General features: G+C 39.6%; 1 protein-coding gene across 4 annotated transcripts in view; it reads right to left on the bottom strand.

The window, feature by feature from the left end:
• Positions 1-15,661, bottom strand: part of SSBP2 (single-stranded DNA binding protein 2) — a 427,469-nt gene extending 411,808 nt beyond the window's left edge. Inside the window, exon 1 of one of the 4 annotated variants that reach the window (XM_006889864.1) lies at positions 15,541-15,602. In XM_006889864.1, the coding sequence (XP_006889926.1) occupies positions 15,541-15,602 (62 nt within the window). Of the gene's footprint in view, positions 1-15,540 lie in introns of all 4 variants that reach the window. The other 3 variants (XM_006889861.1, XM_006889862.1, XM_006889863.1) reach the window with 3 other exon arrangements.
• Positions 15,662-22,722: the final 7,061 nt, after the last annotated feature.

The raw sequence follows: 22,722 nt of genomic DNA on the forward strand, positions 1-22,722 counted from the left end.
CACATGTCCAAAGTATGTTAAGACGGAGCCTCAGAACCTTTGCCTCCAAGGAGCCACCCGGTTTAACCCTTTCCAGGACAAATCTGTTTGTTTTCCTAGCAGTCCATGGTATTCTCAATACTCTTCTCCAGCACCACAGCTCAAAGGCATCAATTATCCTTCTATCCTCCCTGGTCATTCTCCAACTCTCTGATGCATAACAAGTGATTGAGAAGACCACGGCCTGTATCAGACACACCTTAGTCTCCAGAGAGACACCATTGCTCTTCAGCACTTTGGAGAGGTCCCTAACAGCAGACTTTCCCATGGCAATGCGCCTTTTAATTTCCTGGCTGCTGGTGCCAAGACTGTTGACTATGGAGCCAAGCAAACTAAAGCTGTGTACAATCTCAATCTCTTCACCATCCATCCTGATGCTGCCAATTGGTCCAGAAGTGTTTGACCACAGAATTGCCCAGTGTAACACATCTTTTGATTTCTTGAGTGCTGGTATCATGGATGTTGGTTGTGTATCCAAATAAATTTATATCACTAGTAATTTCAATCTTTTCTCCATATATCATGATGTTGTGTCTTAGTCCAGTGGCGAAATATTTTGCTGATAGAAATGCAAGTAGGTTATTAGTTGTAGTCTTGAAATTCAATATTGTAGTCTCTACAAATTCCAATTTTTATAAATTCAGTAGAATATCAATGCCTGTATTATAGATAATACTTCTTTAAAAGTTTTATTAATCCTGATAACAAATATTAGAAATAGAAAAAATTAGCTGCTTAGAGCAATAACTTGTGTGGCATGGTTATATCACTCATTTATACCATAAATATCTAATCACAATTCCAGTTTCTACTCTAAGAAGACAGAATACAATTGTGAATAAGACAGGAAGTCTTTGTCTTAAGGGAGTATCCAATGTAAATAGGAAAAGAGGCATTAAACTAAACATTAGACAAAAAATTCCTGGAGGAAAAATAGAGCTTTCTATGAAAACACAGAACAAACGGGACTAATCCAATTAGGGTGATGTAGGAGAAATAATTAAGCCAGCTATATTATCCTCTGTCAACCCATTAGACTTAAACTGCTCAGTAAAGCTTAAATGTATGTATCAACATCATTATACCATATATCCCTCAGTCCTGATGTCAGAGAAACTTATCACTCTGATTTTGTTGCTGTTATCAAGTTGGAGCCACCTCATAGCTGACCCTCCAGAAGCTTTTCAAAGGTTGTAACCTGCACAGTAGGAGATTGCTGCTGCCCAACTTTCTCCACTGAGCAGCTGGTAGATTCAAACTGCACGTCTTTGGGTTTGCAACAAGAATCTGTGCCACTAGGGCATCCGAATTCCCTCTGAGTTTTAGGAGATAATATATATAAGGAGCTCTACTGTTTAGGAGTTACATGTTGATCTACTAAATGAAATCACCAGCCACTGCAAAGGAGAAAGATTAGACAGGCTACTCCCATTAAGACTTAAAAGCCATGCACATCCATGTTTATCACGGCTTTGTTCACAATAGCAGGGAGTTGGAAACAACCTAAATGCCCATCAACAAACAAATGGATACAGAAGCTGTGGTATATTCACATAGTGGAATACTACGCTGCATTGAAAAACAAGGAACTCATACATTATTATTCAAAATGGGTGGCCCTGGAGGACATTATGCTGAGTAAAGTATCTCAGTCACAACAGGACAAATACTGCATAGTGCCACTGTCGTAAAACTGGACTGACATCAGGATTGGGAGGAGACTGAGAAAGATGGGATAAATAATATATACTGCATTGAAACAGATGAGGGAGAAAACGGCTTAAAATGGCTATATGATTAGATATTATTGTCATGACAGGAGTCCAGAACGAAGGCTGCATAGTGGAGTGGACTTCGGGGGAGGGTTTGTAAAACAATGAAAGAATTTTTCCTTTACTTATCAAAGAGAAGAGTGTACTGGAGGGGAGAGGTGGGCAGGGAGAAAAGTGCAACAATGAATGAATGGAAATCCAAAGTCTCTGTAAATTTTCATTAAAATTAGTAATAATTTTTAAAAAGAGGAAGATATCTACAAGATGAACTGACACAGTAACTCTAAAAAAAAAAAAAAGACTTAAAAGCCTTGGAAACTCAGTAGAAAGTCATCAGAAGCAGGAATTGAATGGCAGTGAGTTTGGGTTCTTATTTACAGAAGTCCTAATAGCGAGTAGTTAAGTGTCCAAGCGTTAACAGAAAAGTTAGCAGTTAGAATCCACCAGTCATTCCACAGGCGACAGTATCAACCTGCTTCAGAAAAGGTTTATAGTTTTGGAAACCCTGTTTGTCAGTTCAACTTTATCCTGAGTCAAAATCAACTAAATGGCAATGAAAGATCACAACTGTGTTCAAGTTGAGAGATTTTTCTCAGTGGTAGTCGTTCAGGCCTAGTCCTTCTGACTTAAATGCTATAACCTCAATGCGTCCCATGACTAGTTCTTTCAATACTAATCAGAATTCTGTTTAAATGTCCTTTTTCCCAAGAGTATATATTGCCTCTGTTTTTTTATCTTATTTCATAATCCAATTTTATTACTTTTATAGTATTTATGACTATCTCAGAATGCGTAGATTATACTTCTTTTACTTATTTATATACATTTCTCTCTCCACCTAAAACATATCATGGAAGCAGGAACCCACGATATTCTTCTTATATCCTTAAAATAAACATTTTTCCTGCTAAAGGTAGACAGTTTTAAGTTGTACAGATACAGGAGAGCAATGTTCTCAGCTCCGAGGATGAACAATTGCCTAAAGACAATTAGTAAATCCCATTACCCTTGGCAATAACTGGTTGAGGGAATGACATTTTACAGTTCTCAGCAATAAAGCATAAGGAAAATATACCCTAAAAAATTTCAAGAGATGGTTTTTCACCTCTACTGGATGAAGCATCTTGTTGCTAAGTGCCATTAAGCCAGCTCCAAATCACAGGGACCTTACGTACAACAACAGCACAAAACACAACCCAGTACGTGCCACCCTCACCATTGCTGGTGTGCTGTGTCCCCTGTTTGGGCCATTATGCTAATCCATCAAATTGAGGATCTTCTGTATATCTTTCACCTTCAACCAAGCATGATGTTTTTCTTTTGGAAATACTGCCTCTTAATAACATGCCCAAAATACACAGTCTTGCCATCTCACTTTTAAGGAACATTCTGGCTACACGTCAGGAAAAAAATTTGCCTTTCTTCCTGCCAATAAATATTTTGTGTTTGTCTGGAGCCGGATGCAGTCATCCTGAATTAGAAGAGAAGACCATGAGGAGGGAAACCCTGATGTTCTTGATCCACTCAATCAGCTCTGACACTACATCTTTCAGACATCCAATTATTTTTAAACCTACTCAAATAAGCCACTTTTACTCTCATAGTGCCTAAAACCTACTGGATTCTTGATATTTATGAGACAAGGCAAGGACTAAACATTTTTTAAAATGCTTAAATAACAGCATTGTTATTATTAAGCAATAACTTAGTATGACAAAAACTACGTAAATTATTTCATTTTAAATACGCAAAGTAAATTTTAGTATAAAGAAAAGGTTCATTTTAATCTTGTCTATCACATTAATAGAATAATTCTCTACCTAGCATTTATATATTAATAAATTACTTTTATTTGTCAAGTTTAAGATAGGTATAAACAAGAAAATATCAAGGGAATTATCAATTACTAAAGAAAAATAAGCAGGCTCATTTCAAGTTAGAGCCTCTTTTTGGCAACTATTTATCTTTTAACTTATTTAACTTACATAGACATATACATTTTCATCTATTACAAATGAAAAGGGTTACAATTCTGTATTTTTACTCTCACAAATATCTCATCAGTACTCTAATATGGTTTGTACTAAACAAATAAAGCTGATTAGTAATTGATACTGTATTTTTTATGCCAACAACTACAAATAATGTTAAAAAGGGGGGGGGAATGTGTTATATTTCAATCTCTAACATTTTCTCTGCTGCACTTTTTTTTAACATTTTGCTCACACACTGAAATGAACACAGAAAATTAAAAAAAAAAAAACAGGAGATTGCCAGGTCACTGGTTCAGACTCACTCAAGCTGAAATATTATTTTAAAATTCTATGATGGCTCATTAATGTCTGGAAGGGGCTTACAGCCCTAGAGTCCATGTGTCCAATCACAATCAAATGGATTGAGAAATTATAGTACATTCATATAATGGAATACTACGCAGCATGCTGGAGCAATGATTCTGTTAATCATTATCTAACTTGGGAGAGATGCAGAGCATTATGCTAAGTGAACAAACTCAGTTCCATAAGGTCAAATATTGTATGAGACCATTATTATAGAAATAGATAACTAATAAAACATGTACGAGGGCCTAAGGGGAGAGCAGAGGAGTGGGAATGAGTGGGGGGGTTAATCATGGGGTCACACAGTTTGGTGGGGCTAAGTTTGGAGAGGTGGGCAGAATCCCCAGTGAGGGAAGATGTATGGGAACTTTGTAGGTAAATCAGTGTAAAATATTTTTTTAAGCTGCAAGAAATAGAAACAAAAAGAAAATATAACAATCCAAATTCTTAAAGTAAAATGAGTAGTTCTGTCACTACTAAAGACATAAAACCAGCTGAAGATATCTTTCAAAGGAAAATGAAGAGTGAATATGAATTCTTCCATTGCATTAGGATACCCCAGGCTACTCTGAAGTCAGATAAATTTTTTATCCTATCAATATTACAAGAACATTACTTGTTTCACTTATCAAAATCTTTTAACAACCTACTGTAAACAATTACAGCTTGCTCAGCTCTACAATCATCGCTCTTAACACCAGCAATCAGGAAATCAAAAGACAAATTGCATTAGGCAAATCTGCTGTCAGGAACCTCTCGAGAGTGCTGAAAAGCAACAATAACAGTCTAGAGACTAAGGAGTGCTTGATCCAGGCCATGGTCTTCACCATTATTTGTCATGCTTCAGAGAGCTGCACAGCAACTATGGATGACAGAAGAATCGATGCCTTCGAGTTGTGGTGCTCAAGAAGAGTCTTGAACATACCATGGACTGCCAACAGCCCTCTTGGAGAAGATAAAACCAAGTTTCGCCTTGGAGGCTAGGATTTTGAAACTCTTTCTCACATACTTTGGGCACGTGGCCAGGAGAGATCGGTCCTTGGAGAAGAACATCAAGCTCAGAAGGGTGGAAGGATAGAGCAGAAGAAGAAGACCTTGAATGAGATGGACTGATAGAGTAAATAGGGAAATGGGAATAGGCATGTCAGAATTAGTAAGACTGGCTCAGGGTAGGGAAGGGTTCAGAGCTGTTGTACATAGGGTTGCTATGCGTCGCAGGTGACTTGATGGCACATAACAACAACACTCTGACAAAGCTTACATTTGTCCATTAAAATCAACCATAAATTCTGGCATAAACGTTACACTGAAAAGAGTCTATTCTTATTCTTCCTTGCATAGTCCATTTTTCCAGTTTTTTAATTTAGTCATACAGCAAGTAAGATACACAATTTGGGGAAAGTAAAAACAGTACAATTTTTGTAACACTGCTGAAAACAAGTAACATGGAAATCCTGATGGGTCACCCTTCAAGTTATCTTTTATTATCATACATGGACTTTTGGTGAAATAACTTTTATAGTCCAAATTATGTTAAATATATAGGCATACTAACAAAACACTACCTACACAGATGTTTCATATAAGTCTATGTGGATATAATATACACAAAACATGATGAGCAAATTTAAAAAATGAATATAATAATTCCATTTTTATTCTGATTATCTTCACATAGTAACAAACATATCTCCGTTTCCAAGTTTTAAATGCTATTTTAAGTCCATCTTGAGTGAAAATACTAGTTACCATTTAAAGTTTTTAGCATATATTTACGGAAACTAACATAACCAACAGTGTCATTATCATGCTAAATAGTTCATCTGTCACTACTACACTGAAGTCAAAGCGGCAATGAAGGAGTGTATACAAAATAGTAGAAAATATTACTATGTAGTCTCAGAGTTCTACTTATCCTCCAATCTTATTTCAAAATTATATATACCCAGAAATAGCATTGTGTCTTTAATTCCAGCATTTTAGTCCTCAAGTCAATAGCCTAATACTAACAGAATAACTGTAGTCTCGATAGAAAAAGTCAAATTAGCTTTTTCCCAAATTTTACTTATAATTCTAAACTCTTCAGGTGAAATGTTAATAAACTACAACCAGAGTTTTCCAACCTCTGTCTCTTTGAGCTTGTTCTAATTTTAAAACAAAATAATTTTTCTTCTAGTAGCAGCTGAAGATATAAAACACATTTGGTCCACAACTATACTGCAACTGAAATTTAATGATTTTTTTTCCATGCTGAATTGGTTCTATGTGGCAAAATGGCATCTGAAGTGTGAGACTAAGCCTTTAATTTTTCTCTCACCACTCTTGAAAAATACAATATTAATACTATTTCCAAGAATCACAATAGATTTTTGACTAAGCAACACTACAGTTGAGCCTTAATAACTTACATATTTTCTTTCTCTAGGTTTGTTCCTTCAAAAAAATAGGAGTGTTTTGGTGACATGTCTAATAGATCAAGCAAAAGAAAAACTCTTAACAGCTAAAAAGAAACCTTACTTTTTCCAAGCTGTTTACTAGTATGGAAGATAAATCATAGGGATTAGGAAGGGAAAGAGTCAATTTAATAATATAAACTCATACCCATAATTAATCCTATAAAGGTAACCATAATAAGGTAATCCTTCATTAGTTTTAGAAATGTTATATTGTATTTGTATTTGTATTTGTATTTTGGAAAAAGGAGTGGCATCCACTTCCTAAATTGCCTCCAGAAACTCTATGAACTTAGATAAATGTCGATAGCTATAGAGGGGCTTCAGGCCTTTTGTTCATAGGGTCGCTATGAATCATATTCAACTCGAAGGCAACCAATGACGACAACAACATATTGTATTAGATGCTTCTTGAACAAGTTTGTAAAGAAACTTATTCTGCTTGCTTTAACTTCCTGTAGAAAAGAAGAATTTATAATTTAGAGGGAAGCTAAAATGGGAGAAAATAAAGTGGTATCTGTTGTTGTTATTGCTGTGTGCTATTAGATCAGCACCAACCCATAGCCAACTCTGCAGAGGTTCTTCAGAGGCTGTAAACTGCAGGAGAGGAGACTGCCCATCATTCTCCCTCAGGGGAGAATGGTAGGTTGGAGCCTAAAGTCTCTGTGTTGGCAAAGGCTCCTAATTCCTAGGCCACCAGAGTTGATACTAATCCCTATAAGAGCTCTCTTTTCTATAGACGATTTAAACATTCACTAGATTGTAACTACCTAAAAATAAGCACGGTACACTTCTTCGTATTTTGTACTAAAATAGTCCCAATTAAAAAACCGCAGTAATTTCTCATAGCCCCAGGTTAGGTATACAGTTTGATTTCTGCAGTTTCTTTACAATATAGCACCATCTACTACATATTCAGTGCATTATGTTATACTTTGCTTAATAGCAGATTTATCTTTTTGTGCTATTAAACGGTTTTAAAGGGTCAAACTAGTTTAATAAAAAAACTAGTATCACTACTCATCTATTTTGAGTTGTCAGTTTTTCTTTTCTAAGGTTAAGTGTTAGTTTAATATTTAGGCATATTTCATACAGAATTTGTTCATAATCATTATGTGGAATTTTAAAACTTAAGTGATCAAATTAAATTTCTAGAGGAATAAAATCTGAAGTTACACACTATTCCTTATCATTAAATAACTATTTTTCCTACAATTTCTCATATCACACACTTAACTACAGTCTGCCAAAATGGGGGGTATATAGCAACAAGGTACACAAATGGTTAAGAGAACGTATCTGATAAATTTTTAAAGTCTGTTATTTCTTGTTATGTAATTCTGTTCTCTAAATCTGTAGCATTTTATCCTAGATTAGGAAGGCAATCTGGTATACTAAAAAAATGTGTCTTTTCCAACTTCAACCACAGCTTCAAAAGTTAGAAAGCTGTGTTAGAAATCCAGATTTCTTATTTTCAAGCCATGTATCATTGAGCAAGTTAATTAAATATTCAGTTTTAGTTTCTTAACTATTTTTAAATTTTAGTGAAAATATACATACACCTACTCAACAATTTATGCAAATTAAGTAACACTGGTTACATTCTTCACATTGCACCACGATTCTATCTCTACCCATATTTGTTTCACTCTTGACCTTGACTATTTACTTTGACCTATGTTTCAGTATTGCCCTACCTTTTTACCTCTGCTTTAGAATAACTACTGTCAACTGGATTTCATGTAAATAATTCTTTAAAAGACAACATTCATGGTCAACATTGGCCTAGCGGCAAGAAGCTGGCTGCAATCCTGAAAGCACATGCAGTTCAAATCCACCAACTACTCTGTGGTAGAAAATTAGACCATCTCCTCCTGTGCAATTAACTGTCTCTGAAAACCTTCTGGAGGGTCAGCTATGGGTCAGTTCAGACTCAATGGTACACAACAGCAGCAACATTCACAGAATGGGGAGGTACAGTGGCCTAGTGGTAAGCTGTCCTACAATCACAAAGGCACATGGTTTGAATCCACAAGCTGCTCCACAGAAGGATGGGCAATCTCCTTTGGACAATCTCCTGCTTCTGAAATCCCAAAAGAGGGTCATTTATGAATCGGTTCTGAGGCAACTCAATGGTACTCAACATAACAATTTAAAGATTAACTCAGGGAACAATTACTGTTCGTGATGTGAAGATGATCTTATGAGCAACAGATTACATGGTTCCTCCTGTCTCAATAGGACCAGAAGTTTAGGTTCTGTATGAATTTAAAATTCTGTTTACCGTTACCCCCCTTCTGATTAGGCTTTATCTACCGATTCCTTAATCAAACCATTTAGTATTGGTAATCATTCTTTCTGTTGTTGTTGTTGTTGTTGTTGTTGCTGTTATGTGCCGTCGAGTCGCCTGCGACTCATAGCGACCCTATGTACAACAGCCCTAAACTCCGCTCTGTCCTGTGCCAATCGCACTGTCTCTGACACTCCCATCCCAATTATCCCAGTCACTGAATCAATCCACCTCATAGAGGGCCTTCCTCTCCTGCGCCGTCCCTCCACCCTCTCAAGCATGATGTCCCTCTCCAAGGACCGGTCTCTCCTCACTACATGTCCGAAGTAAGTTAGACGGAGCCTCAGAATCCTTGCCTCCAAGGAGCCACCCGGTTTAACCCTCTCCAGGACAAATCTATTTGTTTTCCTAGCAGTCCATGGTATTCTCAGTACTCTTCTCCAGCACCACAGCTCAAAGTCATCAGTTCTCCTTCTATCCTCCTTGGTCATTGTCCAACTCTCTGATGCATAACAGGTGATTGCGAAGACTATGGCCTGTATCAGACGCACCTTAGTCTCCAGAGAGACACCACTGCTCTTCAGCACTTTGGAGAGGTCCCTAACAGCAGACTTTCCCATGGCAATGCGCCTTTTAATTTCTGTAGTCAGTCTAATTCATTCTGATTCCTAGGTCTTCCTCTTCTGCTGCTGATCCAGGCAAGTAGAAATCAATTGCTGTATCCTGGACAGTCAAAAACAAAATTTTAAGACTCCTGGCATTACTTCTAAAAATAGAAGCAGAACAATGGCTCTGAAACCAGACTAACTAGATAGCCCCAAAGCCATGATTCTGCTATATAGTATATTGGTCCTTTTTTTTTTTCTTTCCCTGTTGTACTTCTTAAGCAACATGCCTGTGGAAACTCTATGAACTTTGGAAAATGACAACAGTTATACAAAGGCTTTAGGCCTTTTGTTCAAAGGGTTGCTATGAGTCATGCTCAACTTGACAGCAATCAACAAACAACATCATATGCACCCTCACATTTGCCATTTCACCCATTTTTTTGTATGCAGCTTAGTTATAACAGCCAACCAGTTATACCAATCAAGTTATACAACAATTTGATTTCATGAAATCCAGGCTATTAAATTCCCAATTCAAAATTCCCAGAAAACGTTACCTTTTAGTCTCATCACCCCATGCCTTCAAATCTCAACTCACTGTCATGAAGTAGGTTCTGACTCATATGATCCTCCAACAGGTTTCTGAGGCTGTAAATGACAAGGTAACTACTTTGCTTTCTCCCATTGAGTTGCTGGTGGATTAGAAGCACCAGAGATGGCCGCTTTTACACCACCAGAACTCCCTTCCCCTGCTTTGTGTTATTATTACTGTTGTTGTTATTGTTGTTGTTAGGTAGCAGGAAGTCAAGTGTGACGCATAGCAACTGTAGGAACAGACTTGAATCCTATCCTATCCTGTGCCATCCTCATCATCTCCCCTGCTTTAGGTAACACTAATTAAGTAACACTAATAACCCACTAATCTCTTCAGAGTTATTCTTGCCTTTTCATAAATTATGCCCTATAGTTTGTTGTGGTGTTTTGTGACTAACATTTCACTCAGTGTAACTTCAAGGTCTACTCATGTCATAGCACTTACGTTGTACAAGCACTTCATTTCTCTTCAGGCCTGAGTAGAACTTCACTCTATGTAAAAGGGTTTTGAAGGATTTTATACATTCTCAGGACTACACACAGGAATTTATTAGAATTAGTTGTACACACAAGAATCACTTGGGGACCTTGTTAAAATACAGCTTCTAATTCCGTACATCTGGGGTGGAAATGGCATTTAGGTTTTTCCCATCATTCTACATCATAATAGTGCTGCAACAGGTGTGTATACACCTATATTCAATATTTCTAGGTCTTTAGAGTATGTAACTAAGAAGCCCAAATGGCACTACGGTTAAGTGTTCAATTAGTAACCAAAAGTTCAGCAGTTATAATCCATCGCCCTCTCCACACAAGAAGTGACAAGCTGTATCTGTAAAGCCTTAAAACCAGTGAGGCAATTCTACTCTCTCCTATAGTGTCACTATGAGCAAGAATCAGCCAACAGCAACAGGTAGTATATACATAGTAGAGATGCTAGACGACACAGTAACTCTGTTTTAAATTTTTTTAAGACTTGTCATATTATCTCCCACAATAACTATTTTCTTTAATAGAGAAAAAAAATCACATATCTTGCAGAACTGATAGGAAGATTGCTGTTGTTAAGTGCCGCCGAGTTGTAGACAACTCATAGCGACCCTATGAAATGACCTGAACACTTGTATAACTTTCAACGTTTCTCCAGGTTCATAGGATTTAGGGAGGTAAGCTATTTCAGAAGTGGATTCCACTCTTGCTTCCAAGCTTGTTTTAATCAGGGAGCTCGACCAAACACTGTCCACCAGGGGTAACCGTTATCGCATTTGACACATCACTGTCACAATGTTCAGCATCACAGCAACCACGGGTTACCTCTGTACAGCAAATGGACAGACCAGTGGGATGATTAGACGAACTATAAAGTATGGAAAAAAATACGCAAATATCAGTACTATTGTTTTATTTTTCTACTGTTATATGTTTCTTAAATATAGCTAAGCTAGAAAATGTCGAACCCAAATTTCCAAGTTCTTATTTTGAAGGTTATTTTTTGAAATATTTTTCACATTGACTAAGATTCTGAGTTTACCATTTTTATTTCCCCAATAATTATTTATTTGTAGTTTATAACATTAGAAGACACTGCTCTTTTTGCCAAAGATATCTCACAAAATAAAATGTCATTCCTACCCTCAAGAAACTTACATTTTAGGGAAAGTAAGACATTAAACAACCAATTTACATAGTTACTTAATTACAATTGTAAATGATATTACAAAGAAAAATCTACAGGATGCTATGCAAAGTTCTAAAGTGAAAAATGACCTAACAAGATCAGAATTTAAATTTTTATACCAACATCCTCCCTCCCTCCAAGGGTTTTCAATCATTCTCTCATAAAAGTTAATCTAAACCTCTGTAAAGACTTGATCCATCTCACTTAAAAATAAAACAACAAAACAAGTAATAAGACCATTCTGACCATTTTTATTTTCAATACAGTACACTGAAAGCGTATGAATTGTACAAAATCTAAAGATTAATGTTTAACATTTAATTAATGACAGTGAAAAAGAAAACAAAGATACATGTAATAAGTTGTGAGCTATCCACTAAGAACTAATGTTAGAAAACACGTTTCCTGGAAAATTGTAAGACAATATTTTTAATGTTAATAATAATGACTAGGAAAGACAGAAGGAGAATTGATGCCTTTGAGCTGTGGTCTGAGAGGAGAGTATTGAATATACCATGGACTGCTAAGAAAACAGACAGGTTCATCCTGAAGAGGGTTAAACTAGGCTGCTCCTTGGAGGTAAGGATTCTGAAGCTTTGTCTGACATACTTTAGACATGTTGAAGGAAGGATCAGTCTTTGGAGAAGGATGTCATGCTTTGGAGGGTGGAGAGACAGCGCAAGAGAGGAATATCCTCTATGAGGTGGATTGATGCAGTAACTGGAGTAAGGGAGGTGGGTGTGTCAGAGACAGTGAGATTGGCACAGGATAGAGCAGGTTTAGGGCTGCTGCTGTACATAGGGTCACTATGAGTCGCAGGCAACTTGACGGCACATAACAATACTGTTCTATAAAAAAAAATTACTCACTTGGCAATTTTTTTATTAAAGTATGTATTACATATTTATTATTGAAAAGAAATTATTCCTATTATTTTTAGGACAGTATAATTCACTTACTAAAAAATAATTCTCCACACAGTTACTTTAAAAAACTCCCACCTTAAAAGTTTTAAAAAAAGATAAATCTAATGGTAACCATATATTACATTGTTGTAGAATTACACCATTAAAGTCAGAAGTAAATAAAAAGGTGAAAATTAAATTATCAACTCTCTTACCATAATGTAACTAAATTTATTTTACAAAACAGAGCCTATTCCATTGCACTCAATCCATTCTCACTTACAAAGCCTCTATAAGGATAAAGTAGACCTGCTCCATAGGATTTCCAAGAATGTAAATCATTATGGGAGCAGACATCTTTGTCCTGAAGAGAAGCTGAGGAGTTTGAACCACCCACCTTTGGTCAGCAGCCCAGTATTTAATCACTGAGCCACCATGGCTCCTAAACAAAATCTACTTCAAGGATTTTTCTTGGATCCAAACAACATTCACCGAGAAACTAATGCAACTACAATTAACCCAAAACAATCATTGAAAATTCTCCAAAAGTAGCCTCTTCACCTATATTTAGTTCAAAATAGAAGCCAGTCTAGAATTCCTGCGGCCAATTATAATGAATGGAAGAAATGTATTTAAATCAAATAGCACCATCTAGCAGAACCCTCATTACTTTACTCATAAGAGTAGATGTTACTTGGTGCTTAGTTTGCTAGATTTGACAGCAAAATGGCAATCATTTGTTTTAATGACAAAGTAACAATATTGGAGCTAGAGTAACCACAAAGTCCAATTTCCTCTATTATCTCAGAGACAAAATTTTCCTTCTTACAAAGTCATGACGATAAAGATTCAGCCACAGCTCTGATTCCTGGCAGTCCACCTAAAATCCAAAACTACTTTGATTCTCAAAGTCAGCCACTCCTATATCAAGAATTACGTCTCAAGATATTCAAGCACTCCACCCCCAAAATAAATCCAAACATTTCATAATCATTAAAATATCCTCATTTAAATGTGTTTATTTTCTCAAATACTAGCCAAATGATTAACATATCAAACTGTTACTACAAAACTTCAACTCCACATTGACTTTCTTAACCACGTTTAAGAATCTTGAGTCTTTTAGATGTTTCTTATCACAGCAACAAGATCATGTACGAAGATCCTCAGAAAACCTCTTTGAAAAAATCATCTCTCCGATAATTTTTTTGTTTTGCTAGATCAAGGCCTGTCCCCTCAAAATCCTATGGGAATTGTGTGCATTGCTGCCAACACGAAGATTAGGAAATGTTCCCATCCCTAGGGCACTAGAAACTTTCAGAGGGAGGCTGCCTATAGCAAGGAGGGAAACTCGGTCATTTGCACATTCGACTTTTATTTACGCAGCTATTTCTGTGCACAAGATTACCAAAGAACCTTCTGAGAGATGGTCCCAAACCTTGTTCCCCAATCGGACACCCCTTCGAAAGGCAACGTGTGTTAAATGATCAGGAGAAATCTGACCCTCAAGAGTTGAGATGGTTACCAGGAATCACTGATTAGCTGCATAGAGAAGAGGGGTACTTCCTCAGTGGTCACAGTCACTACTCACTCTCATTTTTAGTAGCAACCAAATCACCGTTACAAGTACATAAGAAGAGCAGCAAATAACCCTGCTTCACAGGGTGCCATGACGGTGGCATCCCAGGGCGGGAGGAGCTCTCTGCACAGCAGCCTCCGTCCCCAGCTCCCACTGAAGTGAACACCTGTAATCTCCTCCCAACCTCAGTCTCCCTTTCCTGCAGACCCCTTTTCCGACCACCGCCCTCTCCCCACCATAGGGAGCCGCCGCCGTGCACACAACTTCCCCTCTGCACACCCCAGGACCACCGCCCCGCGAGGACCGCCCTACCGTCGCCGCCTCCCGCTGGGGCCACTACGGGCCCCCCGACATTTGAGAGTCAGCACTTTGCCACAAAAAGTTCTCCAGCCGCCGCGGCAGAGTTAGGTCTGCTGCGAGAGGCAGGAACGCCGGTCTCCGCCAGCAGATCCCGCTCCCCGCCAGCACACTTTTCCTCCCCGGAAACTCGGTCCTTTCTCGGACTCCCAAACTTCAGCAGGCGCCCCCAACAGCGCCTGCCCCGGTGCCCACCCGCTCCCCACCCCAGCTTGGCGAAGCACCCGGACTGAGGGCGCCGCGTCCCTCCGCTCGGCCAGGGAAAAGCCCCGACGCCCACCCGGCCCACGCCCGCACATGCCCTCTGCGCCCCGCGCGCCTCCCCGCGCCCCTCGGGGCCGGGCTCAGCCGCTCCGCGCCCGGCTTCCGCCTGCTACACGCCCGACCCCGCCGCCCGGGCCTCGCCCGACGCTCCGGGACCCGAGCCCCAGCCCCTGAACCCCTGCCTCCGCACCCCGAGCTTTGCCTGCCCGACCCCAGCCCACCCTCCAGGCACTCACATTCCCACCGCGCGCCTTCGCCGCAGCTGCCTCCTCCCCGTGATCCCCGGCAGCTCCCAAGGTTCCCGCAGCCCCGGACCCCCAGCTCTAAAGTTACTTTGTGAGGAGCTAAACCCGCGTTTATTATCCTCAACCACCTAAACAAGTTTCCATCCTCACCACCAGCACCACTGCCGCCCCCAGCACACTCGCTCCCTCCCGCAGACAGCCCCCCACTGCCGCCCGCCCAGCGCCAACCCCTCCAGAGGAACCGCCGGTCCCCGCACCACACGCCCCCACCTCCCGCACCCTCCCCCCTGCCATCCCACCCCCGGATCTCCCCGGGCGGAGAGTGTCTGTGTGCCTGTGTGTCTCTGGGAGAGAGAGTGCGTGCGTGTGTGTGCGCGCGTGCGAAGGCGGAGGTGGGTGAGAAGCGGAGACACTTACTTCTCCCGGGCCTGGCTGTCGGACGGGACGGCGCTGCTGTTACTCTTGCCTTTGCCGTACATGCTTGTGCCGAGAGCAGCTCCCACTGTCACGCACCTGTCAACCCATCACAGCCTCCCCGGGAACAGCCCCGTCCCCATGGCGACCCACGCAGCCACCCCCACTATTGGCCACCCCACGCCAAAGCCCCGCCCCCTTCGCCAAGGCAACCCGCAAGACTGACAGGCCTCCCCTCCCTCCAGCCTTCCGAAACGCGCGGTGGCTGCTAGAGCCTAAGCGGCAGTCTCCTCCCTCCTTCCCTCCCTCCGCCGGTCCCTCCCTCCCTCCTTCCCTCTCTGCTCTCCTCCCTCCTCCCGCTCTTCTTCCCCCCTCCCCCCTCCGAACCCCGGCGCAAGGGGGGAATTAGAAACTGCTCTAGAAGGATTTTAAACAACTGGCTGTTCTCTCTGCCGCCACCCCTCCCCCCGTGCCGCCCGCGCTCGGCTCCTCACTGGAGAGAAGGCGCCGGGAGGAGGGGAAAGTGCGGCCTGGAGTCTCTAGCAGGAGCCGGTGGAGCTGGAGCCGCAGCGGCCCCAGACTTCGGGGCGCCCGCTGAGTACACCGGCCGACTCGCGGCCCCAGCCGCCCCAGGCAACCCTCATCAGCCCCTACATCTGCTCCTCTCCTGCCTAAGCCCCCGTGCTGGTACCGACGATCGATCTCTGCCACCGTTGGCTCTCTATCCCTGGGGTGTCACCCCCGCCCAGCTCACAGAGGGCCTGCTGGCGAGGGACGGTATGCCCGTCCCTCGACCTTAGAGCTGAAAAACCCGGAGCGACTCGCCTTCCCTCCTGGGGAGGGACAGTGCCGCCAGCCCTCGGCGCCAATGGGGTGTGTGGCCCAGATCCTGGGGCTGCGCCTTGCACCCCAGGGAAGCGCCCTGTCTCGGGCCTGCCTTGTCTCCAAGGAAGGAGTCTACTTCCCAAAGATGGCTGGAGGGCTCCGAGGGGCGCAGGTTACCCCTACCTCAAGCAGCCCCTGGGCACTCTGAGCCCAATGAAGCACCACGCACCAACTCCCCTTCCATTGGCTGCTGAAGAGGGCCCCAGGCATCCCTTCCTGGCCTGGTTTTGCAGACTTGTAGTGGCAATTCATCCTGACCCTGGGCGTGAAAAAGGGCCTTGAAAAACATCCCTGTCCCTGTCCTTGCTCTTCAGAATGGGACCCGGCAGCTTCCTCTGCGCGCAAAGCTGTGCCTCGGGTGAAAAGCTGCCTTAGGTTGTGTCTGGGTCCCAACTCCTTAATCCTGTATCCGTGAATGCTCAAAAGTTTCTGAAACACACAAAAATATGGTAAAGCTCCATCTTTTATCTTGCAGAAGTCCTTGGCTATAAAGTCAGACAGGGTGCAAATTGGGTTAGAAAGTAGAGAAGGACGGGTCAGAGGGGGCACAGAAGGGGAAACAAGGAAGGATGAGTAACAGTCACCTATAGGAAGGAGAGGAAATAGGATTCAAATGAGAAAGGTACCTTTCTATCAGTCACATAGAGCTTTAAACTTTTAGTAGTAGAAGGATCATAAAAATGCATATGGAGATACAGAGATAGATGGAATGGGAAGAAATGGGCATCTGTTGGGCATTGACAGCAAGTGATAAGAATAAAATATCTGTAGAAGGTTAAGGAAGGGCAGTTAGTAAAAATGAAAGGTAGAGAGTTAGAAAAGGGGCTGGCAACCAAACATAAATCAAAGACTCCGAAGATGAAGATGAAAGACCTGCCCTCCTGGTATTAGGGGAAATGGGGGAGGTGGGCCAGGGTAGATTGAAAAATGTAAAGGTGTAAAAAAGGAGACTAGAAGAAAAAGATTAAATTAAGAAACCACAGAATGTGATAGAAAAAGATGACAAAATATTTAATAGAGGACTGATATGATGAAAAAGACAAGAAAAATAAAAATATGCTTAGTAAGAGGACAAATATCTTTAAAAAAAATAGAAGGAACAAAACTAGAAAAGGGGAAACAAAAAAAACACACTTTTGTTTGAGTGGATTACTTTCCATGAGAAGTCATATGCCTCTTGGGGCTCCGAAATTCTCTTTTCTTCCTAATCTCTTGCAATGAATGATTTGGTGGTCAAGTCATTGCATTCACATCTCTGAAGAAGCTAAGCAAGTAACTTCCCTTTTAATGAAACTTTGCCCATACTGCTGAACCATTTACAAGGCTACCACTCTTTACAGATTATCTTAAAGGTTCATTGCTCAGTTTTCTGTTTCTTTTGACTTTAACACAGAAAATCATTAACACAGATTATCTTAAAGGTTCATTGCTCAGTTTTCTGTTTCTTTTGACTTTAACACAGAAAATCATTAACATCTCAAGATTTCCATTGCCCTTAAAACACTTCCTACAAAATGCTGCTCTAAGAAGTAACTCTTGATCCACTGTCATGTCCAGTTCTGAAATAACGGAAGGCTTCCATTCTAAACCAAAGATGGGCTTTGTACTATTAGCAATAAACAAACATATTCTTATTTCTTTATGTTTATTTGTTTAAGTGTTCACTGGTATCCCACTCAGTTGCTGGCGTGGAGTTAGACCTGACTCAGAGCTGACCCTCCAGCTGTAAATCACAGAGAAGACTGTAAATTCAGAGGCTGTAAATCACAGGGGAGAAGACTGCCCATTCCAACCACTTGCCTTTGAGTCAGCAGGAAAACTCATCCTTATCCGTTAGGCCACCAGACAGAGCTCCTGATTGGTATCAAGATTAGCTATAGTAGCTCCATCATTATACAATAGAATTGCCTTGGGAATATTTGTTTTATTGCTGTTGTTCTTATCTTCTAAGTCTAGGATCCCTGTCTGGACCAACAGAATCAGAACCTTTTAGATGGACTGGACCATGCATCTATACCTTTTTTAAGGTTTCAAATAATTATTATATATAGCCAGCATTGCTTACCTTTGTTTTTCAGTGTCCATTTAAAGAGAGCCTATGGGCATAATCTTGTTCAGTTTATAGCAAGATTTCAACTTCTGTCTAGATAATTCAGATAGACTTCCCTATGATCTTACTAAAACATTAAGATACTTTTTTCCTGTAGACTTTACATTCCACCACTGATCCAATAAGCTTGTTAATAGACTAAAAATGTATGACCACATGTATTCTTTTTTTTATTAATTTTAATGAAAGTTTACAGAGACTTAGGGTTTCCAGTCATTCATCATTGCACTTTTCTCCCTGCCCACCCCCTCCCCCAAATTCACTCTTCTCCTTAAATAGAAAAATAAAAATTCTTTCATGTATTCATATAGTATATGACCACAAATAGCCACAGTTTAGTCTGTTATTTCCTAAAGAAGGGAAAGAGAAGGGGGAAGGGCGAAGAAAAGAAACTTTAAGGTATCTGTCCACTTCTGTGATTTATTCTTTTTATTGGCTTTACACCCCTATTTGGCACATGGAAGGATCTATGTATAATGGAATATTTTCTGATAATTCAAAAATAAAAAAAATTGTAAGTATTCACAGTGAAGTATGGAATTCAAGACTATTTGGTCTTAGTATCTGCAAAGAATAAAATACTAAAAGGTCTAAGTTCAGAATTTGCCAAGCTAATGTCAAAGTTACTTTTACAAGAATGTTAGAGTTCAAAAAATTAAAAAGATCACCACCTTGTATACGTTTACTTTAAAATGTAAGTCATCAATAAAATTATGGTTAAAACATCTCTACAGCTACCTGAACCATCTCTTTTATTTTCTTCTTAATGTTTACACATGTAAATAAAATGCTTCTTTGCCCTTGTTCTGATTATTTTGAGTACAAAGAGTGTTCTTTGCATCAGCAACTATATCTCATGGGGCCAATATTGTAATTAATGAGATTTGAAACACATATTCTGAGCCAAATTTGTGCTCCCAGATGCAGAATTGAAGATCATTGTCTTATTTGTTTTGATTTTTCATAGAGAAAAGAGATACCAGAACTAACTCAAAGGCACACAACAATAACAGTGTGAAAACACACAGTATCATTTTGGAGGATATAGATATAGATATAGATATAGATAGATATAGATATAAAATCTTAGAAATGAGATTAATTCATTTGGAGAGACTGGGATAGCTTGCCACCACAACAGAGCATTCTGAGTGTGAGTGTGAGTGTGAGTGTGAGTGTGAGTGTGTGTGTGTGTGTGTGTGTGTGTGTATACACATGGACATATAGCTTCTTTCAGATAGTGAACAAGACAGTTCCTCAATCATTCAATCATTCGGTCTTCTCTCCTTCTTCTGTTCTGTTTGGGCACGTATGCACCGTTTTCTCTTTCTGGAACCTGCATCTTATTCTTGGAAGTCTTTATGATTTTAAAGCAGGCAGTTCATTATACCATATACTGCTCAAGCTCTAGATTGACTATATATTTCTTTGATCCTCATTTTTTCCTCTAAAACATTAAGGTTAATAATGTCTACATTGTTACAGTACTAAAGCCTTAGAAAAGCTTTCCCTGTGTTATATAGAACAAAGAGACTACATCTTCATATTTAAATAGAAGCTAATCATGACTTTAATTATTTATATCACGTAGAACACTTCCCATGTTAACTTAACAAAAATAGCACATTTAGAATAGAAATATTTATTTGGAAAAGTAAAAATAAACTCTTCAGACATTAAAATGAAGTTTTGTTTTGTTTATAAGAAATTTTAAAAGGACAAAGCTGTTCTATTATTGTTTCCTCAAACTAATTAGATCAGAGAAATAACATCTCTTTAATTATACTGGTATCACTTTTTCTTTCAAAACATTTAGCAAGTAGTCATTTAGTAATACTCAGGTAGCTAGATTTTCCTCAGCCAGCTTTTTAAAGGAGGTAAACTGAGCCTTAGAAAGATTTGTTAGCATGGCCTGATCCCTAAAGCAAATAGAAGTAGTTTCAGGAGAAGTACTCTCTGTTCCTGGCTTGTAGTCCTGTTCCCAGCCCAGGAGGCCGCACCTCTTTCTCTCAGAAGTGACTATTCCACAGAGGAATGTGAGCAAGCTCTGAGATGTTTGTCACTCAAACTACCTTAGCAAACTTCATTTAACCAGAACAGGCCAGTTTGCTCAGATTCACAAACTGCTCAAAATCTGTACCAAATTCTGTACCAAAGTAATGGAATAGTTAATCGTGTCAGCGCTACTATATGCAACACAGTCACTTATACCAGAATAATAAATGAAATGGGCCTCAGATTAACATTATTTGACACACCATTGTTGATTTAGCATCAGTTAATCTGAGGCAATGTCTAGTTACTTAACCCATTGCCCTGGATCTTTTAAAATCCCAATTTACATATTCATAAACATTTACCAGTGGGTTAGAAAAGTGTTTAGAGCCAGCCAATTCCAAAATGTTCCATCTTTACAGTGCCTAGTCTTTCTCAGCAAGCAGGAAGAATGTGAAGTTTAGTAACTGGTGATAAAGTAAAATAATCCTGATACAAAACATTGTACTGAAAATAAAGTAAAATTTAAAACCAGAGTAATCACGTATGGAAAAGTCACATGCTTGAACACATTTTGCAAAGCAAATTCCAAGTGTGGCCATGTTCAGTAGCTGGATTTTTATCATTAAATATTGAATTTCTTTGGAAGTGTTACAAAGTGTTCTTTATTCAAAATATTGCTATATTTTTTAAAATGCATTCCTAGACTCTCACAATAGTTTTTCACCTAGTGAGGCTAATCTGATCTGATGTCTTTCACACTTGGAGCTGACAAATCCTCAGACTCAAGTGAGACTTGCAATAGTCTAAGCAGTGTCATTTCCTTCCATAGGGAATGAAAATATTATTACTGTTAAGTGCTGTCTAGTCACCTCCGATTCATAGTGATCCTATGTAAAAAGTATGAAACCCTACCCAATCTTGTGCCGTCATCACAAACACTAGTGTAATTAAGCACACTGTTGTAGTCATTATGTCCGTCCAACTTGTTGAAGGTCTTCCTCTCCAACCGTGATGTCTTCTTCCAAGAACAGGCTCTTTTTGACAACACACCCAAAATGTGTGAGAAAATGCTTCACCATCTTAACCTCTAAGGAGCACTCAGGTTGGCTTTCCTTCAAAACAAATTTGATTGTTATTTTGGAAGTCAATTTTCCTCACCTGCACTACAATTCAGAGGTTTAGATCATTCGATCATTCTTTGGTCTGTTTTACTCAACTCTAACCTATTGACATCGTTGATTTGATGGCTCCTAAAATAACAACAACTTTTGCTTTCCATCAATTTCCATCAGAGCTGAATCCTCCTAACCAAATGTGGCAGGATTCCTTTGTGGGAGAAAGAGTGTATCACCTGCATCTTGGAAGAAAGGTTTGTTGATATGATTTTGATAAATCACAATCCTGAAACCCTGTAGAGAAGTTTAATTCTACACACTTGGGGTCATCATGAATCATAATTGATTGAATGGTAACTAACAACAACATAAATCATCAAATGAGGTGAAGAAGAAAGATGATAAATTATATTATTATCATGTTTTATCATTAAATAATTTAAGAACCCAAAGACAAGTTTCAAATGCACCAGCTACTCTGGGAGGAATACAGGAAATCTCTCAGGTGATTTGATGCCTCTAAAAACCCACTGAAGGGTCAGTTATGAGTTAATTCCAACTTAACAGTATACAACAACAACATATATATAATCTAAGACAAGCGGAAAATACAGCCATTGTAAATCATAACCTGTAAAAGTATACAGATCTTATCAATGACATATAGGTTTGTCAAGAATTTAGAGAATATTTTCTTTTTTGTTCTCAGAAAAAGTTTTTTAAACCAATTATGCTACATCCTATTATTGTGTACGGAAGTTCCTGGTCTAAAGTAGTAGGTCCTGCCTGCCAGCATCATCAAGCACCAATAACTACCTGATGTATGTGTGGTCACATTCCTCATCAGATACATCATTTTACAGTTGGCCTACTGATAAGGAGATGTGTTGCCAACCTGAAGCTACACAGTTTGAAGCCAGCATTTGCTTTGTGAGAGAAAAATGAGCAATCTCCTGTCCAATTGACTGCCTCTGAAAACCCACTGAAGGGTCAGCTATGCGTCAATTCCAACATAACAGTAACATATCACTAAGAAGACAAAGGTGCACTTGACTCAGGCCATGGAATTTCCCATTA

This window comes from Elephantulus edwardii, unplaced genomic scaffold, assembly GCF_000299155.1.
Source record: "Elephantulus edwardii isolate Elephantulus edwardi_28Jun2011 unplaced genomic scaffold, EleEdw1.0 scaffold00082, whole genome shotgun sequence".
Lineage (NCBI taxonomy): Eukaryota > Metazoa > Chordata > Mammalia > Macroscelidea > Macroscelididae > Elephantulus > Elephantulus edwardii.